Source organism: Chlamydotis macqueenii, chromosome 1, assembly GCF_036417535.1.
Source record: "Chlamydotis macqueenii isolate bChlMac1 chromosome 1, bChlMac1.mat, whole genome shotgun sequence".
In the NCBI taxonomy this organism is placed as follows: domain Eukaryota; kingdom Metazoa; phylum Chordata; class Aves; order Otidiformes; family Otididae; genus Chlamydotis; species Chlamydotis macqueenii.
The window spans coordinates 188,925,050-188,944,107 of NC_141556.1; the positions used below are offsets into that span (position 1 = coordinate 188,925,050).

Sequence of the window (19,058 nt, forward strand, 5' to 3'; positions counted from 1 at the left end):
CTTCTAATTTTTTCATATCTGGAATGAGAACTGCAAAGAGTAATCAACTGAGGTCAATTTAGCTAGCCATCTAAGAGGTTATATTTCTCACTGTATTTCTTGCTGCAAAAACCAGAAAGAGATAAAAAGGAGTGGACCCATCACCTCCATCAACTGGTGTGATGGTGATGGTTTCATGCATGGAGTTTTACTGACTTCATGCATAGTGAGTCTAGAGGTACTGGTACTTCCACGAGCTATCTCGAGTCATTTGCAGGTAGGATTAGTTCAGGCCACAGTAGAAAAAAAGTCCCCCTACCATTTAACCAAATGCCCCTGCTCTTAGCCTTGGAAACTTTGAAGTGCAATAGTTATGTAAGACATGACCTTAATCATCAAATGTTTATATACCTGTGCCTAGTTATAACCTTCCTATAACCTATAGGAAATAGTCATTGTCTCTGTTCGCTACTCTTTGCCCCATTTGTCTCTGTTCCATAATGAGAGGTTGATTCCAGGTGTGTCAGTCCAATACTGCATCCATTTCCAGGTATTCACCTCACTCCTTGCTCCGATTTGAAGGAAGAAACTACAGGAAAGTACTGTCATTAGAACTGACCCTACCTTCATAAGAACTGAAATGATTTATAGACTATACCTTCCAATTGTATTCATATGCAAACTCTTCTGTACAAATGGCAGAATTTTTTCCTTGACATGAAAATTGCAAACTCTTGGATTGCAGTCCAAACACCGGTTGTCCCCAGAGCCTTAAGACTGTCACTTTACTGGAGGCTTGAGACTGTCACTTCACCCTTCTGCCTCAGTTCCCTCATTTACAGTTTGAAATTACATTTTCCATTTACTTCACAAGAGGGTCCCAAAGACTGACGAATAAGCATAAAAAGGCATATATTCATATTTTCAGATATTCAGTAATTTTTATATGATTACATAAAGCTCTGAATAAAAGCATTATGTAATAGCAACTGTTATTATTAGAATTTAAATGAATATTTAAGCTAATACTGCATTTGATTGTGTAACTATAATCGGAATGTGTGTTAATATAGCTTTTTTTTTTTCTCAAGACAAAAATGCTATTCCAGGTTGTTGACAACAGTGTCGCTTGGAACTTTCATCAGCTTCACTAGATAAAAAGCTCATAGGTGATAACTGTGAGGACATGGGAAAGAAAAAAGGAAAGCAGTGCAGCTCTTGTGGGAACAGATAACATCTTCCTCTGGGTTTGAACAAACCACACGCAATAATCACAACCTCTGGGTGCTTCAGTGCTATAAATACCAAATCATAAGTCAAAGTCTGAACTTCTCAAACTTTCTCTGCTGTTGTGTCAGCAGAATAAAATGCTAAGCCTTCTGTAATAAGGAAGAAATTAGTCAATCGGGGATTAAAAAAAAATGGTTTATATGGTTAATACTAATTTAGGTTACTGAAGCTGGCAGAGAAAGCTGCTATTCTAAGTGGGGTGGTACGAAGTCTCAGGTTGATCCTGTGGTTCCCTCCCACCTTCCAGCATGTATATAAAATGTCAGCTCTCCAGACCCTTTGCCAGTTCTCTCTTCTAGACTTGCCAGAAGCAACAGAGGACTAAAGATGAAGATCTTTTTCTTATTCACCTTTTCCACTTTTTTGTTGTCTGCTTTTGAACAAGCAGCTGCTTCTGCTCACTATGACAAGATTTTAACTCATAGTCGAATAAGGGCACGCGACCAAGGGTAAGTAACTGTGTTTTATTTCTATTTTAAAAGAGTGCTTGTTAATCTTTATTCTCACCTTTCTTCTCACATTATATTAAATATGATTTTTCACTTTGAATTCTTACTGTCATTCAAATAGAACATTATTTCTCAATTAATTTTACAATAATTGTTCCTAAATATAAAGCTTTCTAGGGGGTTTCAAAAGGAGACAGAATACTATTAAACTTCATAAAATGTGGAAAAATCTAAAATCACCACTTCTTAGTGAATAAAATACATTCATTTTAGAATCACTGAAGTTAATTACAGTTCATTATTAATCTAATGGGACATCCGCTATGTTTAATATACATTTTTTAATATTTGAATAGAGTCAACACCTATTCCACAGCATTTGCTCCCTTTATTCCATCCTAATGAAAACCATGAACTCTATTTAAATGCTTTACAACATATGAATATACACTAGGAGCCCTTTGTAAAACTTCTGTTCCCACTAGAGCAATGCGGCAAGCTGCTCGGCAGGGTACCCAAAAGACAATGCTTACAAGCCAGGCGGCTCGAAGACATGGAAATAATTTTAACAGCTTGTGTCAGGGAGACACATGTATCTAAACATATTTTCCTTCAGTCTTCTTAAGTAAAAAATGTTCTTTGAATAAGAGTTTTTTACCATCCTGTCTTCATTTGTTGAATTCCCTCTGCCTGCTATAAAAACACACACACTCCCACCCCGAGATTTTAGTAAAAATGTCCACTGACTTCCCACTGTTGTAAAATATGTTCTAACATTTGAACTAGTAATTTTTTTTTAATTGTAGAAGTATGAAAATTAGTGACAAAATGTCTGCTCCATGGAATTTACCCTTAAAAAATTCCTCTTCTGTACACTACCATGCTAAGGAAAAAGTATTCTTCATTTGAAATCTGTGACTCTTTTTATTTACATGCCAATTTACCCTTTGGTCCCCAGTAATTCCCAGAATGTTTACTTAGGTGCCTGCGGTACTCCAAACGGTTGGTAATCAAAATAGCTGATTGATTTACAGAAGACAGGCTTTCCTTCTACATAAGGAACAAGGCACTTTTCTTCCCCATCTCCCCGTGACCTTCAGCTGCACAGATGTGTACAAGACAAAAACTTTAATGAAAAGAGCCTGATGGTATTCACAGCTCCATCCTTGGTGGCTGGCAATTAATGCACTTCACAGGGGGAAGGGTGAAATGTAAGGCATATTGAAACTTGAATAGGCACAGCTGGCGATAGCTGCCCATCAAAGGCAGGGGTTCAAACCAGAACAGAGGGGAACCCTCTCTCCCTGCTAGGAGGGTGGGCTTGCCAAGGAGCCCAGCTGGGCAGTCCCAGGAGCTTATACTCTGGTTGCTTAAAAACACACCTGTGCCAGGAACTGAAGCCAAATGTTCATTTCTTACTCTTGCTCCACAGAAACTATATTTGCTGCTGTTTTATATAAAGTTTTTCCAAAGATGTATGGAAACTTCTTTTAAAAATGTTTCTCCCTCCTACCCATAGGCCAAATGTCTGTGCCCTTCAGCAAGTTATGGGAACAAAAAAGAAATACTTCAGCACCTGCAGAAACTGGTACCAGGGAGCTATCTGTGGAAAGAAAGCGTAAGTTTTCTGTTTCAAAACTATTCCCCATTCATTGGGATATAACGTATGATTAGAAAACTCTCCTTTTCTCAGTGGCAAACTAACTTTGTTTTGAATGCAGGCACAAGAAAAATTTACAGGATTACTGCTTCTCTTTAGCTGTTTCTAAAACCGTCTGGATAACTGGTCCAGTAATTGTTGCCAAAATAATCAGAAAAGGAATGGAAAGTCTGAAAATGACAGTGTAGTATGTAGTCCTCTTTACATTCAAGAGGCTTGAGAGTATTAGTTTCAGCAATACTTCTCTGAGTTAAGTATTCATAGCTCTATTTTAAACACGAAGAGATATGAGGTTAAGTGACCAGCACAAAACCACAGAGGAACCTAATAGGCCAATTGTGAGAAGAACTCAGCACTATCCAGCACACCTTTGTGCTCAGACCACACCTCTCCAGAAAAGAAAAAATAAAATGGTTGTGGGTACAGATTAAGTCTGGTTGAGTTTGGCATTCTTTTGGAACTTGTGTATGTATTTCAATTGTCACTTCTCATAATGCCAGTCATTGCCTTCTCTGTGATAAAATAGTTACTACTGCTTCGTTAGCCATAGAGTAGGTTCAGAATGTGAACACATACAAAATCCTTGGTCCTAAACTTGGTCTGCCCCACTTGCCTCACTTAGAATTGAATAATTTAACAGATACTAACATTGTTTACCCAATAAAATAAACTAATGTTTTTCTAGTGTGCTACATTTTCTCTTGCTGTTATGCAATTACTTGGATAAATTCCTCATCAGTTGTCACAGGAAATCATTATTTTTATTTTTACATTACTCTTTTACAGAGTCCAAATAGGTCTGGGGTGACATTTTCAGAAAGTCTTGAGTGAGCAGGGAGTCCAGGCTCCAGTTGCAACTCTGTCTTAGGGTATTAGGAGTCTCTTGGTGAAAGCCCACCAAACTCTTCCAAGTGACTAAGTAATATTTAAGTACACAATATGCATAGTCACTGAGAGATTGTGTGCCATAAAGAGGTTATGTTATATGGATACAAGGTGCAAATTATGTATATGAGGAACTTGACTCCATTTAAAGTAAGATTTGTATTTAAAGTTCTCCTAACAAACATCAAACACTGTTTTAGATGTTAGTCTAATGTGGAATAGAGATTTTCTGTTCCTGTGCCAAGGGCTTCTTTAACAGAGGTTAATATGGAAGTAAAATATCCACAGTGTTAGCTACATAAGCCAGTCAAAGATTACTTTCTTTGTAAACAAGCTCTTAAATATTCTTGAAAATGTTTTTTCTAATCAACAATAATTCACTAAATGGAATAGGAAGGAGAGCTTGAACAAGAAGTGATAATATGATTGAGTCATATTTTTATTCTCCTGATTGTCAAAGTAATTAGTAAATAGATCCACATTTTCCAGTCCATTCTTCAAGTTTAAAAAAGTATTTCTAAATATAGAAACAATGAGATTCCTGAAAAAAAAAAGATAAATTTAACTTTAAACAATTACACATACCTCACATTGATTCCAAGCGAGCTTTTACAAACAGAATACTTCTAAGTTAAAACTGCAACTATATGACTTTGTAAACTTGTGTGAAATTCATTGAATGTTTCTTTTCAGAAAGTTAAAGAATTCTGTGTTTACAAAGAATTAGATGGAGACACAATCTGGGCTTCTGCAGGGGAATGGTGGGGCACAAAACATCAGTAGCAGTGCTAATAAGGCTGCAGTCTCTCATGCTCTGTTCAGTGCATCTACACATATGACACTTTTGTAATTAAAAAGGTATCTTTTTTCCTATTTATTTTTTTCATTTTTCTTCAAAGTCAACTTCACATTTTGTTTCACTTTTTGACTGGTTCAGCTGTATTGGCTGACAAACCGTTATATTCATAGTTCTTGAGCATGATCTCTATACTTACTAATGTAGACTAGATAGAATAGAATAGACTATTTCAGTTGGAAGGGACCTACGATTACCTAGTCCAACTGCCTGATCAACTCAGGGCTGACCAAAAGTTAAAGCTTGTTATTAAGGGGGTTGTCCAAACGCCTCTTAAACACTGACAGGCTTGGGGCATCGACCACCTTTCTAGGAAGCCTGTTCCAGTGTTTGACTACACTCTCCATAAGGAAATGCTTCCTAAATATAAAACTGATTAAGACTCCCATATCATTATTTATGTGAGAAAAATACCTCCAGTAATGATTTTTGCACTGTTAAAATCAGACACGCAAATCAAATAGTAGTTAGGCAAGGACCTGAAATGGGTTTGGATTGTGGTGTCTACTGCTCCTGCTGGGTATTAGAGGCTTTGTATTTTTTGAGATTCATGAAAGAAGCTGTGTGTCACAACATGGTGTTTGAAAGGATCCTCAGGAAAAAGGCTGAGGGAAGGAGAAGGGAGTTTTCTTCCATTTTCTTTCTGAGAAAATGTTTTCAGTCCTCTGCCTGCACACCATAAAATAATGAAGTTGAGTTATACTTCTGACACAGTGAGGCACTGATTCCAACATACAGCCTTGCCTTTCAAGCACTCCCATAGCTTTGAAGTCTCAACTCTGAAGTCAGTCTAGACATGAGGAACGGTAACATTGCCCCACCAGAGCCGACAAAAAGACCTGATTTCCATGGGCCAAACTGTTACCCTAAGCTTTCTGCTGTTGTAAACTTAATTGGTTACTAATTACTTACTTCCTTAAGGAGGTGGAAGAAATTAACAGCAGTAAGTTAGAGTAGGTGTAGCACAAATCATAATGAACATCCTACCCAGACAAGCAATCTGATAATTCTAAATCCCCGGAAGTTTCTTTGGAACGTAATTGACTGTCTGGAATCCTAACCAGTCTTTCCCATTCTGATTTTTGGCTTTGTTTTTATAAGAAAACCCAGACAGATTAGAACCCATTTTTCATACAAATTACAGATTTGTATGTGTTTTATGATGGTAATAAATGGCTATAATGATAAATATACAGTCAATCAATTTACAGTGTGTGGTCATTTGCCCCACCTCTACTTTCAATTTTTTTCAGGACCCATAGGTTTACATTTTTTATTAGAATCTTTCCTTCTCCTCCAGGTGGCATTATAATACTGACTTCCCATTTTATTCAGTCAACGTGCTGCAAGTCATCCAAAATACTTCACCTTTCGAGTAAAGTTTGCCATACCACTAACTTCTTTGGCACTACATTTTATTCCACTACAGACACATCAGGAAGAAGGATATTTCCTGAAAATTACTTAGCCTAAAACTCGGATATTCTCAAAGTCAGTTTTGGAAAACAATTACTCCTGTGGTTTTATTCCTAGATAGATGTAATGTCTTTGCACGAGAGAAAGTCTGCTCTCATCACAAAGATGACAGAGTTCATTACTTTGCTGAACTCCAGAAGTAAAATGAGTTATGCAATGAGAGACACCTTAAGGGACCTTGGGGTGTTGGTATACAGCTGGGTGAACATGAGCCAGCAGTGTGCCCACGTGGCCAAGAAGGCCAACAGCATTCTGGCTTGTATCACAAACAGTGTATCCAGCAGGAGTAGGGAAGTGATTGGGCCCCTATACTTGGCACTGGTGAGGCCGCATCTCAAATACTGTGTTCAGTTTTGGGTCCCTCAGTACAAGATGTTGAGTTGCTGGAGCATGTCCAGAGAAGGGCAATGAAGCTGGTGAAGGGTCTGGAGCACAAGTCTTATGAGGAGTGGCTGAGGGAACTGGGATTGTTTAGTCTAGAGGAGGGGAGGCTAAGGGGAGACCTCATTGCTCTCTACAACTACCTGAAAGGAGGTTGTAGGGAGGCAGGTGTTGGTCTCTTCTCCCAAGTAACTAGTGATAGGAACAAGAGGAAATGGCCTCAAGTTCCGGCAGGGGAGGTTTAGATTGGATATTAGGAAAAATTTCTTTACTAAAAAAGTGGTCAGGCACTGGAACAGTCTGCCAAAGGAAGTGGTGGAGTCACCATCCCTGGAGGTGTTCAAAGAATGTGTAGACATGACACTTCAGCACATTGTTTAGTATGCATGGTGTTTTTGGGTTGATGGTTGGACTTGGTGATCTTGGAGGTCTTTTCCAACCTTAAAGATTCTATGATTCTATTCTGTGATTCATGTGCCAGGAAAAATAGTTGGAAACAATAGACAGTTTGGACTCATTGAACTAAAGTCAGGTGGTGACTTTGTTCTCTTCACTGACTAGAATTTAGAGGAATTTAAGATCTAAAACATTTTAAAGAGCCTACGTAAGGCCCTAAGCAAAAGGCCTGCTACAGCCAGACAGAGGAAGCCATTTAGCAAGTGGGGCTGAGTGGATTTGGGCGTGACAGTCTGCACAAAATTATCACCTACCTTCTTCCTTCTCTTTTAACACTCCTACTGTTGTACAAGCACTCAGAGAGCAAGGCTAGAGGGTGAAATCTGTGTATGGGAGTATGTTAAGTCATAGAACACCTGGGGATCTTTTTGTGGCTGTAATACAGCATCTGTTATAACTTAGTCTTACCTTTTAATGGGAGTTTTAAACTCTGTGTACTCAAACCAGAAATGCAGACATGACTAAAGAGGTTACTTGCTAATCCAGAGGATAACGACTCTTCTCATGTTAATATCTCCATGTTAACAATTTCTCCCTAACTTGTATATATGATCTATAAAATGTTAAGAATGCTTTTATTATTTACACTTCCTGTCCACTGCTGTGAATTTCCAATTGAAATGCAACTTAAAGATTTGCTAAAATCAAGGCCTATTGGACAGTCTTTCCACTGTTTCTATGCTGTGTTTTATCTCCATGCCAGTAAGGAGTAGAAATAGATGAGATCTAAATAAACTGAAAACTGGCTCTGTTAGCCAAGAATAACAAGGACATAAGGTAGTGTAGCTCTTCCCCTTTTCCTTTGGAATATACTCCTTTGGATGAGATCAGAACAACTTTGTGCTAAAAAAAAAACCAACAAGCAATCAAATTAAAAAAAAAAAAGCAGACCACCCCAAAATTAAAAAAAAACCAACACCAAAAGCTTAAGAAGGCAGCATTGCTTATTATCTGAGTAACTGCTTTCTTCGCCTGTGCACTATCTTATATTGAACTAGTAGGCAGATACAGATGAGGATGACTTATGATGTGAGATGGTACTTCTCCTGTGCACAGTGTCAATACATGAGTGGTGCTGAGGAACTGCATCTTGCACTGAGTTTTATCTGGTTCTAACCTTATCGTGGGATCCTCCATACAGACCCTTTTTCTCCTATTCCATCTTTCTCACTACATTTTGAGCACAGCTGATGCATGGACCTTCTAATTGCAGTCAACTGTAAGGGAACATGAATACTGTAAGTAGGAACTTACAGTAACCCTTGATGACTGAAAAAAAAAAAAAAAGCCTGGGCTGTACATAACAAGTCACATGGTAAAAAACGCACTGATCTTGTAATGCTTGGCTGAAGAAGCATTTTGTTTCTTATCTATGTTCTTCAGCCGATTTTCTGTCTTTCATTAATTGTGTCATTGTTGGATATGGTAAGAAGACTAAGCTTGCCATGTCTTATGACTCAGCTTCCTCTTTCCTTTTTCCAAAAGCTAATTAAGACTGCAGTCTTTCATAGTTACTCAGGGGCTGAGGGGGAGATATTTTCTATTTCATGGAAAGAAAAAATATTTTTTCATGACAAAGCAGTTCACAGAGTTGGGAGATATTCTGACTTCTATTCTGTTACATAATTTTCTTTAATTAGATTATTTTTTTTTATTAACTTCTGGCAGGGATGCAACACGGAGGAACAGTATAAGGTTAATTTCCTGATTAGTTAGAAAATCTGCAGCCTAAGCTGTATGCTATTCTTGCATTCCCAAGAAATAGCCAATCAGCAAATTGCTTTACAGAAAGAGATGTATAGAAGAACTATACAAATACTTTTGATACATGGCTTCTCAGTTGAAAAGGTGCACATGGCAGAAGGGTTAATATGTCTTGTGTGTATATGTAGATGAGGGAGTGGAGACAAAATATTTTCATAGCACAAAGAAATGAAAGACCGTGTTTTTTTAAAAAAAAAAAGTCAGTAATTTTCACCAGCTCTATCAGATTGCTGTCAATTATGGAATTATAATGCTCACTTTTAAAATCATGCTTTGTAATCCTATTGTTCTTCCAATAATAACACACTTTTTATATAAAATACTTTTATTTTTTAATCTTTTCAAGTAGTTAATATATTGAAGGTCTTAAGTTCAACTTTTCAGTAAAATAAGCTATTCATTTTAATGTGGTTGTGGTTAATCTTTTGTCAGCTTTAGTTCAGAAAAATGAGAGAAGTGTACTCAGCTGCCACCAAAGAATCTACAAATTAAAAGCTGGAATGTAGTGGTAAAGACTTAGAAAAACCTTCAGAACTCTAGCTTTGCCAACATCAGCCACACCTATAAAAATAAATCTATTATCTAAAACCGTGATGGCAATTTTTCCTTGTAATTCACAGTGTACCATAATTTGAAAATTAATATCTGAACTCTAATGTCCTAAAGTTTATGTTTTAGACTTTGGTAAGATTGTATAATTTTTTTGGCATTCCCTCTCCTGAGCAGCCAAAAGCAAGTCTGTGATAACTTCAGTGAATTTGCACTTTCATGTAAGAGAGGATAATTTGTCAAGTAGATTTATGGTACAGCTTTTATTTCTGTCAGATTAGTTAAGAAGACATTGTATCTTACAAGACCTTCAGTGCTAAACTGAGTGTTACAATATAGAATTATCAGTTAGCCCTGTTGTGCTGTTAGGTATAGCTTATTCCTATTCAAGAACAGGAATATTTTATTAACGCAATTATATGAGAGTTCCTGGCCCCTGGTATTGCTGAATTCTATGTATGCTGTGATAATATGCTCTTTTAACTCTGTTTTTGATTTGTTGCAGTCTGGTTTTCATCCTCACTACATTTACCAGTGAATTTTCCCTTGTGCCCATCCATCCAGTCTTGAGTTCTCTATGATCTGCTTTATGTCTGTTCTTAATTAGTTCTCTCTCTCATTCCTGAGCTTCTTCAAAGTCTTCCTTGATAAAATGAGCCTCTGCCATCCCACTTTCTGTCAGCATGTAATGCACAGGACCTTCTCCTAAATACCTGTACCTAAATCCTCTATCCAGTATGTAGGTGGCCTCAGGTAGTTTTTTTCATTTTAATTTCTCTTCAGTTCCTTTATTTATTTTATTTTTCCTTTGAAACCTTGCTGCCATCAGTTTCTCTGAAAGTCCCCACTCTTTTTATTTTTTCCTTTCTTCAATCCCATCTAATATTTCAAAATAGACCATTTAAGTTAATTCTCTTCATCTGCTATTCTAGTCACATCATCTTTTAATAATTCTACATGAGTTCCACATACTCTCCCCTTGTTCCTTCCTAATACTTAAACTTAATGACAGCACTCATACTGTAAATTCAAAAGTCCTACATTTAGTAAACTACAGCCAATTTGTATTCTATATAGAAAAGGTTGAATGATAAAATGGGATGAAGATCTGGAGAGTGTATACTTAGCAATGAAAAAATAGTATTAAAAAAAATTTAAAATTAGACTCAGCTAAAATTAGTATACACTTCTACTGTATATTATTTAATTGTGGTTTTGTTTATATCCCACAGAACTGTCTTATATGAGTGCTGTCCTGGCTACATGAAGATGGATGGTATGAGAGGATGTCCTGCAGGTACAAGCTTATTTTCATATGGATGAAACAGTATATGAGAAGCATTACAACACAGGAGACTTTCAAAGATGGCTATCCTGAGAAATGATCGCCTCTTTTTAAGAATTACTGCCTGAGAATACATAGCTTCATTTGCACACAGTCAACACAGTTAAAAAGCAGCTGTCACTGAATTTACCGTGCAGTTTAGATTGCATTTCACAGCTCCTTACAGCTGCTAGGTTGGAGAGGAACAATAATGTCTTCAATACCCAAAGCTGCCAAAGAACTTTTATTCCTATTCCCATCTCACCCTAGAATAACCTAAACTGTGCCAGTGAGGTCAGAAACTCAGGACATGAGGTATAGCAGATCTAAGTTCTATTTATTCCCTTTCCTGAGAAGACTTGAATCTTCTTTACTAAAAGAGTGTTATAGCCTTTAAATAAACTAAGAAAGAGTGCAAATGAAGACAGGAATTATTGATTTTTTTCTGTTTGTACTATTCTATTTTGCATAAATAAAATTAATTGCAGCAGGAATGAGTAATCTGAGAAGGAATATATTTCATAACTTTAGATCCCTATATCTGAAGTAATCATTTTACATTCAGTAATGCAGTTAGACATATCTAAGGCAGAGTTCAGCGTTTTTAGATTAATTAATCTCACTTTAGATGTTTACATTAGGATAAGGTCAGTCACACTCTGGAATTACCCGTTCCTCTTCATTACTATAAAAATAGTCAAGAACAACGAGCTGGCATGCAGATGCTTCACTTCTAGATGCCTAGAATTAGGAGAGATGAATCCTGCTGTCATGTAGCAGTGTTTTAACTGTGGGACTATGGCCACTTTTACTCTCTGGATGAATCAATGCATGCACAAACCACAGACTGGAAGAGCAAAAGGCCTCACAAGAAGAATTCTGGTCCACTATGCCCAAAGGAGACCCACTCCATTGAAATTTTTGTTATTATAGATGGAATTTACTTATGTCCTCTCTGAAAGGTCCTCAATGGATAGGCTTCCATTTCAGGTTAGGTTTTACTCATAATAAGACAACTCTTTTAAAGAAAACATTACAATATTTTGTTTTGGTTTAAGCAAACAAAAAAAATAACAAGCAGATGTGTTCAGATGGTTTTTGAGTATGTGGAAAATGGAATTGTAATCCAAGCATGTTGTTTTAATAATGATTTAAAGAGATTCAGAAAGGCAATACTATTGTCCAAATAAATAAAAAAAAAAACAAAACCAAAGTGTATTTGTAAGAAACTGGATGACTGAAAAGTTTACAGTATTCTTATCGCATGTTTATTTCAGTTGCTCCTATTGATCATGTATATGGTACACTTGGTATTGTGGGAGCTACCTCCACGCAGCAGTATTCCGACATATCAAAGCTGAGAGAAGAAATTGAGGGACGAGGATCATTCACATTCTTTGCACCAAGCAACGAAGCCTGGGAGGAATTAAATTCAGTGAGTCTATGTGTGTGTGTGTGTGTGTGTGTGTGTGTGTGTGTGTGCATGTGTTAAAGTTATGTTTCTCTTTCAGCTGCAACAACTTGTCTATGATAAGGTAGACTAGAAACAATATTGATATTTTAGATACAAAAGGACATTACACAAGTTATAATAAAAGAATTTGCATGTTTAATATGCATTGCTGAAGCTAGAGAACCTGAATTGATTTTCAGGACTACTAAGTAACTGTAAGTGTTTTTTTTTTTATTTAAGCATCTGCATGACAATTATTAATGATTGGTATTATTAGTGTAGTTTTAGGGAAACTAACAGGAATTCCAGCAATTACATCATGTGGAGTATAATTGTACTTTGTCAGTGGTTCAAGTGTCCTTCTTTAAGTAATATTTTTAGTTAAATAAATATTGAACCAGAGCTCCTCCAATGAGTTATCTGTGATGAGACTTCGTCTTCCATTAGTGAGCAAATCAGAATAAAACATCATTTAAGTAGAGCTAGGCTGATAGATATCAAAGTCATGTCTCCTAACTGGAAATATCCATTGTTGAATATATTGAAAGCATGTGTTATAGTAAAGCAATATGTACATATTTCCAACTGGAAGAATGTTTTGAAGCTTCTAATTAATTAAATTCCTTTCTTTTCAGGAAATTCATAGGAATTTGGTTGACAATGTAAATATTGAACTGTATAATGCTCTCCACCACCATATGGTAAACAAACGCATGTTGACAAAAGATCTTAAGAATGGCATGACTCTAGTGTCTATGTATAATGACCAGAAATTGATTATTAACCATTATCCTAATGGGGTAAGTCTATTCTTATTTTTTCCCTAATATAATTATTCAGTTATAGCCATTACTCTTTTCTTTACTTCCTTCTATAGCTGAGAAAATAGATTATAGAAAGTTCAACATCTAGCAAGTCCAATATGACAATGAACTTTCTTCCTAAAAGACAAAGACTTTTGTGGCCAAAATACATGATCATAATAAATCTGAGAGCAAAATCTATGATTAATCTTCATGCATGTATTAAATAATATTAAATCAAATCTTTTCTTTGGATTGGAGTGCATAGTAGAAGCATTTAAGATTGCAGGGGACACACATCCAATATTTGGCTGAAAAAAAAAATCATTTTTATAAATTCTAGAAATCTCCCAGTCAAGTCACTCATCTTTGTTGCCTTAAATGCATGGAGATGTTTTTGTTGGCCTGCAGTTTACATCAGTAAAAACCTATACAATGACCATATTAACCAGTACTGGAAAACAAATCTGAATAATTGCAATTACGAATAAAACATGACTATGAAATAAATGTAGCCTGAATAAGTCCACTACTAGCCTTCCAGAGGTTTAGCCAGCCTTTCCAATCTGACATGGTTTTACTTAAAATTTAAAATAAAACCTGAAAGAACAGTGAATACATAATGTACAGTACATACATTGCCAATCTTTAAGAATCAGCTTCCGAGTGTATGATCAAATTAATGCTTCATCTTCTACTGCTTGATTCTTCAAATATAGGTTGTTACTGTTAACTGTGCCAGGATCATCCACGGCAACCAAATTGCTACCAATGGTGTTGTTCATGTCATTGATCGCGTCCTGACTGCTGTTGGAAATACCATTCAAGATTTCATTGAAGTTGAGGATGATCTTTCATCTCTTAGAGTAAGACAAAAAATAAAAACACTTCTCTGGGTTTTTTTTAGGTTTTTTTCTTCTTTCTTTTCTATTTGTGTATGAGACCTGGAAGTAAGAAGGGTTAGTTCAGTAAGAGACAGAAATAAATTAAATTGAGAACTTGAACCAATATTGCAAATCTAACTTTATAAAAAGGCAAAGTATATTTTACATAAGGGGTTTGCTTCTGCTGTTTTGTGGATCAAATAAGACCACATCAATAGGACAGAATATGTCCCTGTACCTAAAAAAAAAAAGTGTGTGTTTCTCTTCAAGCTCTGAGGTAATGAAGTAAGCTTCAATCTCTGGTGCTAGATAAATAAGAATAATTTCAAAATGGATTATAGGAAATAGCAAAAAAAAAACCCAAATAAATTCCAGAACCTGACTCATAGTAAGTTTCAGAATACCAGTAGAGACATGTAGGAAGGTTTTTCTTGCAGAGAGGAAGCCGATATTTTTCTGTCTGTGTTTCTAATTTCTCCTTTTTCTAGAAGATGTGTCTACCTACTGTAATGGGACTTCATGCTGCACATATTTTCTTAATATGCCATGGTTTTGCAAATAGTTGTTGTCCTCTTTCCTCCTCCAGCTCCTCAACAAATAAAAAGAAAATATTTTAAATGAGAGGCATAAAGTTGGAAAAGACCCTCTGAATCCCCCAAATCCAGTCCATGACACTTACAGGCGACCACATAATTTAATCTCTTAAAAAACTGAATATAAAAGCCAACCCTTTCTAGTCTCCAGTTGAAAAAGAAGCCCTGTGCATTTTTCCTGTGCATTCTTTCTTGTATCTCTTCTATTTGGGCTTAACTTTTGTAAACTCTAAGGAGACATTTTCACCTAATCCTAGATAAGATATTACCTATTCCTTTTGTATTAACTTCCATACCTTCCTAACTCTGCTTGAAAAAAAACTTACTGATTTGCAGCATACATGCTAGCATCATGGTGGTTTTTTTTTTCTTTCAGTTGCACTACACTGCACTCTGCCTTTTTGACTTTTCAAAGGGTGAAGTTTGTGTTTATAGCATATACACCTGCTAATTCCTGTGGGCCTGCCTCTGCACTTCATACTGCTTTAATTTGGTTCCAAAAGGAAGTGTGCTAATGAAACCATTAAAAAAAATGAGCCTTGAGACTCTAGTATGACCTTCTTTTAAGATGGTTACTCCTGTCTTTCAGTCTGCCAGTTTCATATGCACTTTATCTTTCTGTCCTAGGTTAAGCTAATAGTACTTCACATTTAAACGAGAAAATTCTTTACTCAGGTCCAGATGTGTTCAATTTGCATACATCCTTTTTCTAGAAAGTCTGTTCTTAATTTATATTGGCATTGTCTATCATATTACCCTTTAGACCATCACATATTCTCAAAATATCTTTGATTACATTTCTTACATTGTTCTTTTTCTTCAGTCTTTGATTTTAATGAGGACAGATGGCAGCCACCAAAGAAATAAATATTGTAATAGTATTCTCTTATAGGATTAATCCAATAATGGAAACACTCAAATTACCAGGTTATACGGACGAGATTTATAAGCAAGTTAAGAAGATTTATTGAAGGAATAAAAGGGAAATTATATTTTTTTAAAAAACACTGAATTGGGTTTTATTTAGTTCAGACTGCTTACCTCTTCTTCGATACTAGAAAATAGATAATTTTTCATCAACTGTGTTTAACTTTAGTTTTTAATATCCAGAGATGAGTAATGTTTTAGGGATTAAAAACCTGGAGATAACTTCCTGACCTCAAAGCCTGAGATTAATAGAACAGAATATTTCACTTGGAAAAGACCTACAGCGCCCATCTATTTCAACTGCCTGACCACTTCAGGGCTGACCAAAAGTTAAAGCGTGTTGTTGACGATATTGCCCAAATGCCTCTTAAAGACTGACAGACATGGAGCATTGACTACCTCTCCAGGAAGCCTGTTCCAGTGTTTGACCACTGGCTTTGAGCCGTTCTCAAGAGTCCTGTCACTGGATACCAGGGAGAGGAGACCAGCACCTCCCTCTCCAACTCCCCTCCTCAGGAAGCTGTAGAGAGTAAGGAGGTTGCCCCTCAGCGTTCTGTTGTGATTCAAAACCTCCTCCTTGTATTTAATCTAATTAGTCATACACATTTTAAATTGTTTCAGGGGGAAATTATGAGCTTTGATAGACTGTTGCTTTGATCTAATTTATTAAAACCTATATGTTCACATTTTTCATTTAAAAATTCAGTCAATAAGAATAAAAAATTCTGCTCTGTTGTCACCTCTATCAGAATTTATTAATTGCTATGTGCTAAATTAAGGATGTAATGTGGTATATCAAGACACATTTTACCCACAAAATTAATTTTCTATTCCTTTTTTTTTTAATTACATATTTTAACACATCTTTCTATAACATTTTCTCAGGCTAGCATTAAAGTACCTGTGGGCACTAGGTGAAACTAGACAGTTAATGTATCTGAATAATATTTTAAATAACTCATGTTAATAGCCAAATTTATTTTCTAGGCTGCTGCCATCACATCAGATGTCTTGGATATTCTTGGAAGGCCTGGTCATTACACACTCTTTGCTCCTACTAATGAAGCTTTTGAGAGACTTCCAAGGGGAGTCTTGGAAAGAATCATGGGTGACAAGGTGGCGTCAGAAGGTATGTTTCCTGGTTTTTTGCAAATGAGAAATACAGATTAGTAGATCAGGAGGTAGAAGCTACATTCTGCTATTAGCTCTGAAATTAAGCACCTGTACTTTTATACATATAGCAGAAGTTATTTCTTCTGTCTCTGATTTTTCCAGTAACCTCAGCATTCAAATTCACTGAAAACTTATTTTCCAAATCATTTTAAAGGAAATTGAAAATAAAGGCACATTGATGTTCAGCTGCATAGTTCCAATAGAGATTCCGGCCTCTAGAAATGCAGGGCTATCTGAATGTAGGATTCTCTCATAGCTTTCTCATGAACAGCTTTTTCATGCAAAAAGGACATGTTCTTGTAAAAGGCAATTTCTGCCCTGCAAGTTGAACTGAATTTTACACTGTATATTCTGACAAACTATAACCATCAGCACACTTATTCTTCTGAGAACTACAGTAAAGCTAAATAATAACTAAGTCAGTCTGTTATGTGAACAGTAATGTAATGGACCACTAAGAAATAGAAGACTATATTTCTATTAGTGAGTGAGTCTGAGATTATTTCATTTCAACAAAAATGCAGACCACTCCTGCTTCCAGAGGTCCATTTTACTGCTCATCAGTAAATATTTCAAACTCGGAGCCTCTCTCCAAGTCACTTCTACTGAGAATTGAGTCCTTTAGACTTCAGTACTTTGGATCCTGTCGTAACTGTAGAAGGATCCTTTTTGACTTCCATGCAAGTAATGCCTGCACTAGAACCGCATTGCCATGCCTTTTACTGAAGAGCTAGTAACAACATGCCAGAGAAATTGCAAGATAGTCTGAACAAATTTATTAACTTAATCAGTGGTTGAAACAATGTATCACGAAGTGCTGTATCACAACGGATGTGTAGTTTGTTTCACCACTCGGTTTTCACAGTAAAGGAGACAGCAATTTTCCTCACATCCAGACTGAAGGAGTTTACAGAGAAGATCAACAAACAGTATGATGTTGACTCTAGATTTCAGACAAGAGATTGAAAATCAATATATATTTTATAAAAATCCTATTTTGTAATTAAGTACATATTCATCCAACCAGATTTAAGACCACATACTTGATCACCTAGGGCTAATGGAAAAAAGTATTTCTCCAATGGTTAATTCTGATCTTTGGTATATACTGCTCTGTGGAGATGTCTCAGTTGTTTTTCCTACATGCTGAGCTTTGGCTTCTGGATGAAATGCACCAGTTAACTGCCTACAGAGAGATGAGATAAATTCAGATCTAAATTGTGCTCATTTAGAATGGTGAATAGCAAACAATTACAGTCCTTAATACCCTTATGTGCAATTACATAAACTTAAGGCTAAGAATACTACAATAACCAAGCCATCGGAAAGTAGGTATCTAAATTTAATTGATGTTATCTAAGAGCATTTATACCTCATGGAAAATTTACTTCAGCTAAAACAAAAATGGAGGTCTCATTAGAATCATTAAAGTTGAAATTTCGCCAAATATCTGCCTCTCTTACCAAGGAAAGGGCAGTTACTCTGCCATGTAGGACTGAAAGCTCCTCTCTTTCTTTAAATTACGCAAAGAGCAAGTAATTAAAAATGCACATACAAGCAGTGTCTGGAGTGTCTGGAAAAAGCGGAAGCAGAACTCTGAGACTGCAGTTTATGACCATTTATGATGACTATTTAAGATGTCAGAGCCTCTACTGATTCTTTCATAAGGACGTGTTTCCTTGGTATTGTTTTGCCTTCAGATAAATTCTTCAGGTAGAACAGGTGAAAACTGAGACTTCAGAGCATCAGTCTTAAGGTTGGAACTAGCCACTTAATTCTGTGGTCAAATATGTTAAATCCTGGACTCCATCTTCATTGGAATCTAGTGTTCTTTGAGATCTTGCATCACATGTATGCTAATGTCTACCCCTGAAATGACTGCATGCCAGGAGCTTCCTGGATTGCAGTATTTAGCTGAAGTTCTTTTCCACATTTATAAGCTCCACTGCACTAAACAAGTTCTCCATCATTTAATTAAAGACTGATTAAGTCACTGTGCCATATCTCAATGGAGAATGGTGAAAAGAGGGATCTTTGCTAATTTTAATGTGAGACAATAACTAAAAATAGAATCCTGAAATAACACAGTATTTTTGTTGTGAAGAATCTATGAGTACAAATAAGCAAATATGGTGGATAAGATAGTAAACTATTAG

The 19,058-nt window shown here is 36.2% G+C and overlaps 1 protein-coding gene across 12 annotated transcripts in view; it reads left to right on the forward strand.

Moving 5' to 3' along the window:
- Window positions 1-1,331: 1,331 nt before the first annotated feature.
- The window catches only part of POSTN (periostin), a 39,841-nt gene continuing 22,114 nt past the window's right edge, over window positions 1,332-19,058 (forward strand). For 6 of the 12 annotated variants that reach the window (XM_086771932.1, XM_010129869.2, XM_086771934.1 and 3 more), the window contains exons 1-7: window positions 1,332-1,718; window positions 3,238-3,336; window positions 10,978-11,042; window positions 12,347-12,504; window positions 13,158-13,322; window positions 14,045-14,191; window positions 16,717-16,858. In XM_086771932.1, coding sequence (XP_086628058.1) covers window positions 1,597-1,718; window positions 3,238-3,336; window positions 10,978-11,042; window positions 12,347-12,504; window positions 13,158-13,322; window positions 14,045-14,191; window positions 16,717-16,858 — 898 coding nt within the window. In that variant the 5' untranslated portion in view covers window positions 1,332-1,596. The remainder of the gene's footprint in view (window positions 1,719-3,237; window positions 3,337-10,977; window positions 11,043-12,346; window positions 12,505-13,157; window positions 13,323-14,044; window positions 14,192-16,716; window positions 16,859-19,058) is intronic. The other 6 variants (XM_086771930.1, XM_086771931.1, XM_086771939.1 and 3 more) reach the window with 3 other exon arrangements.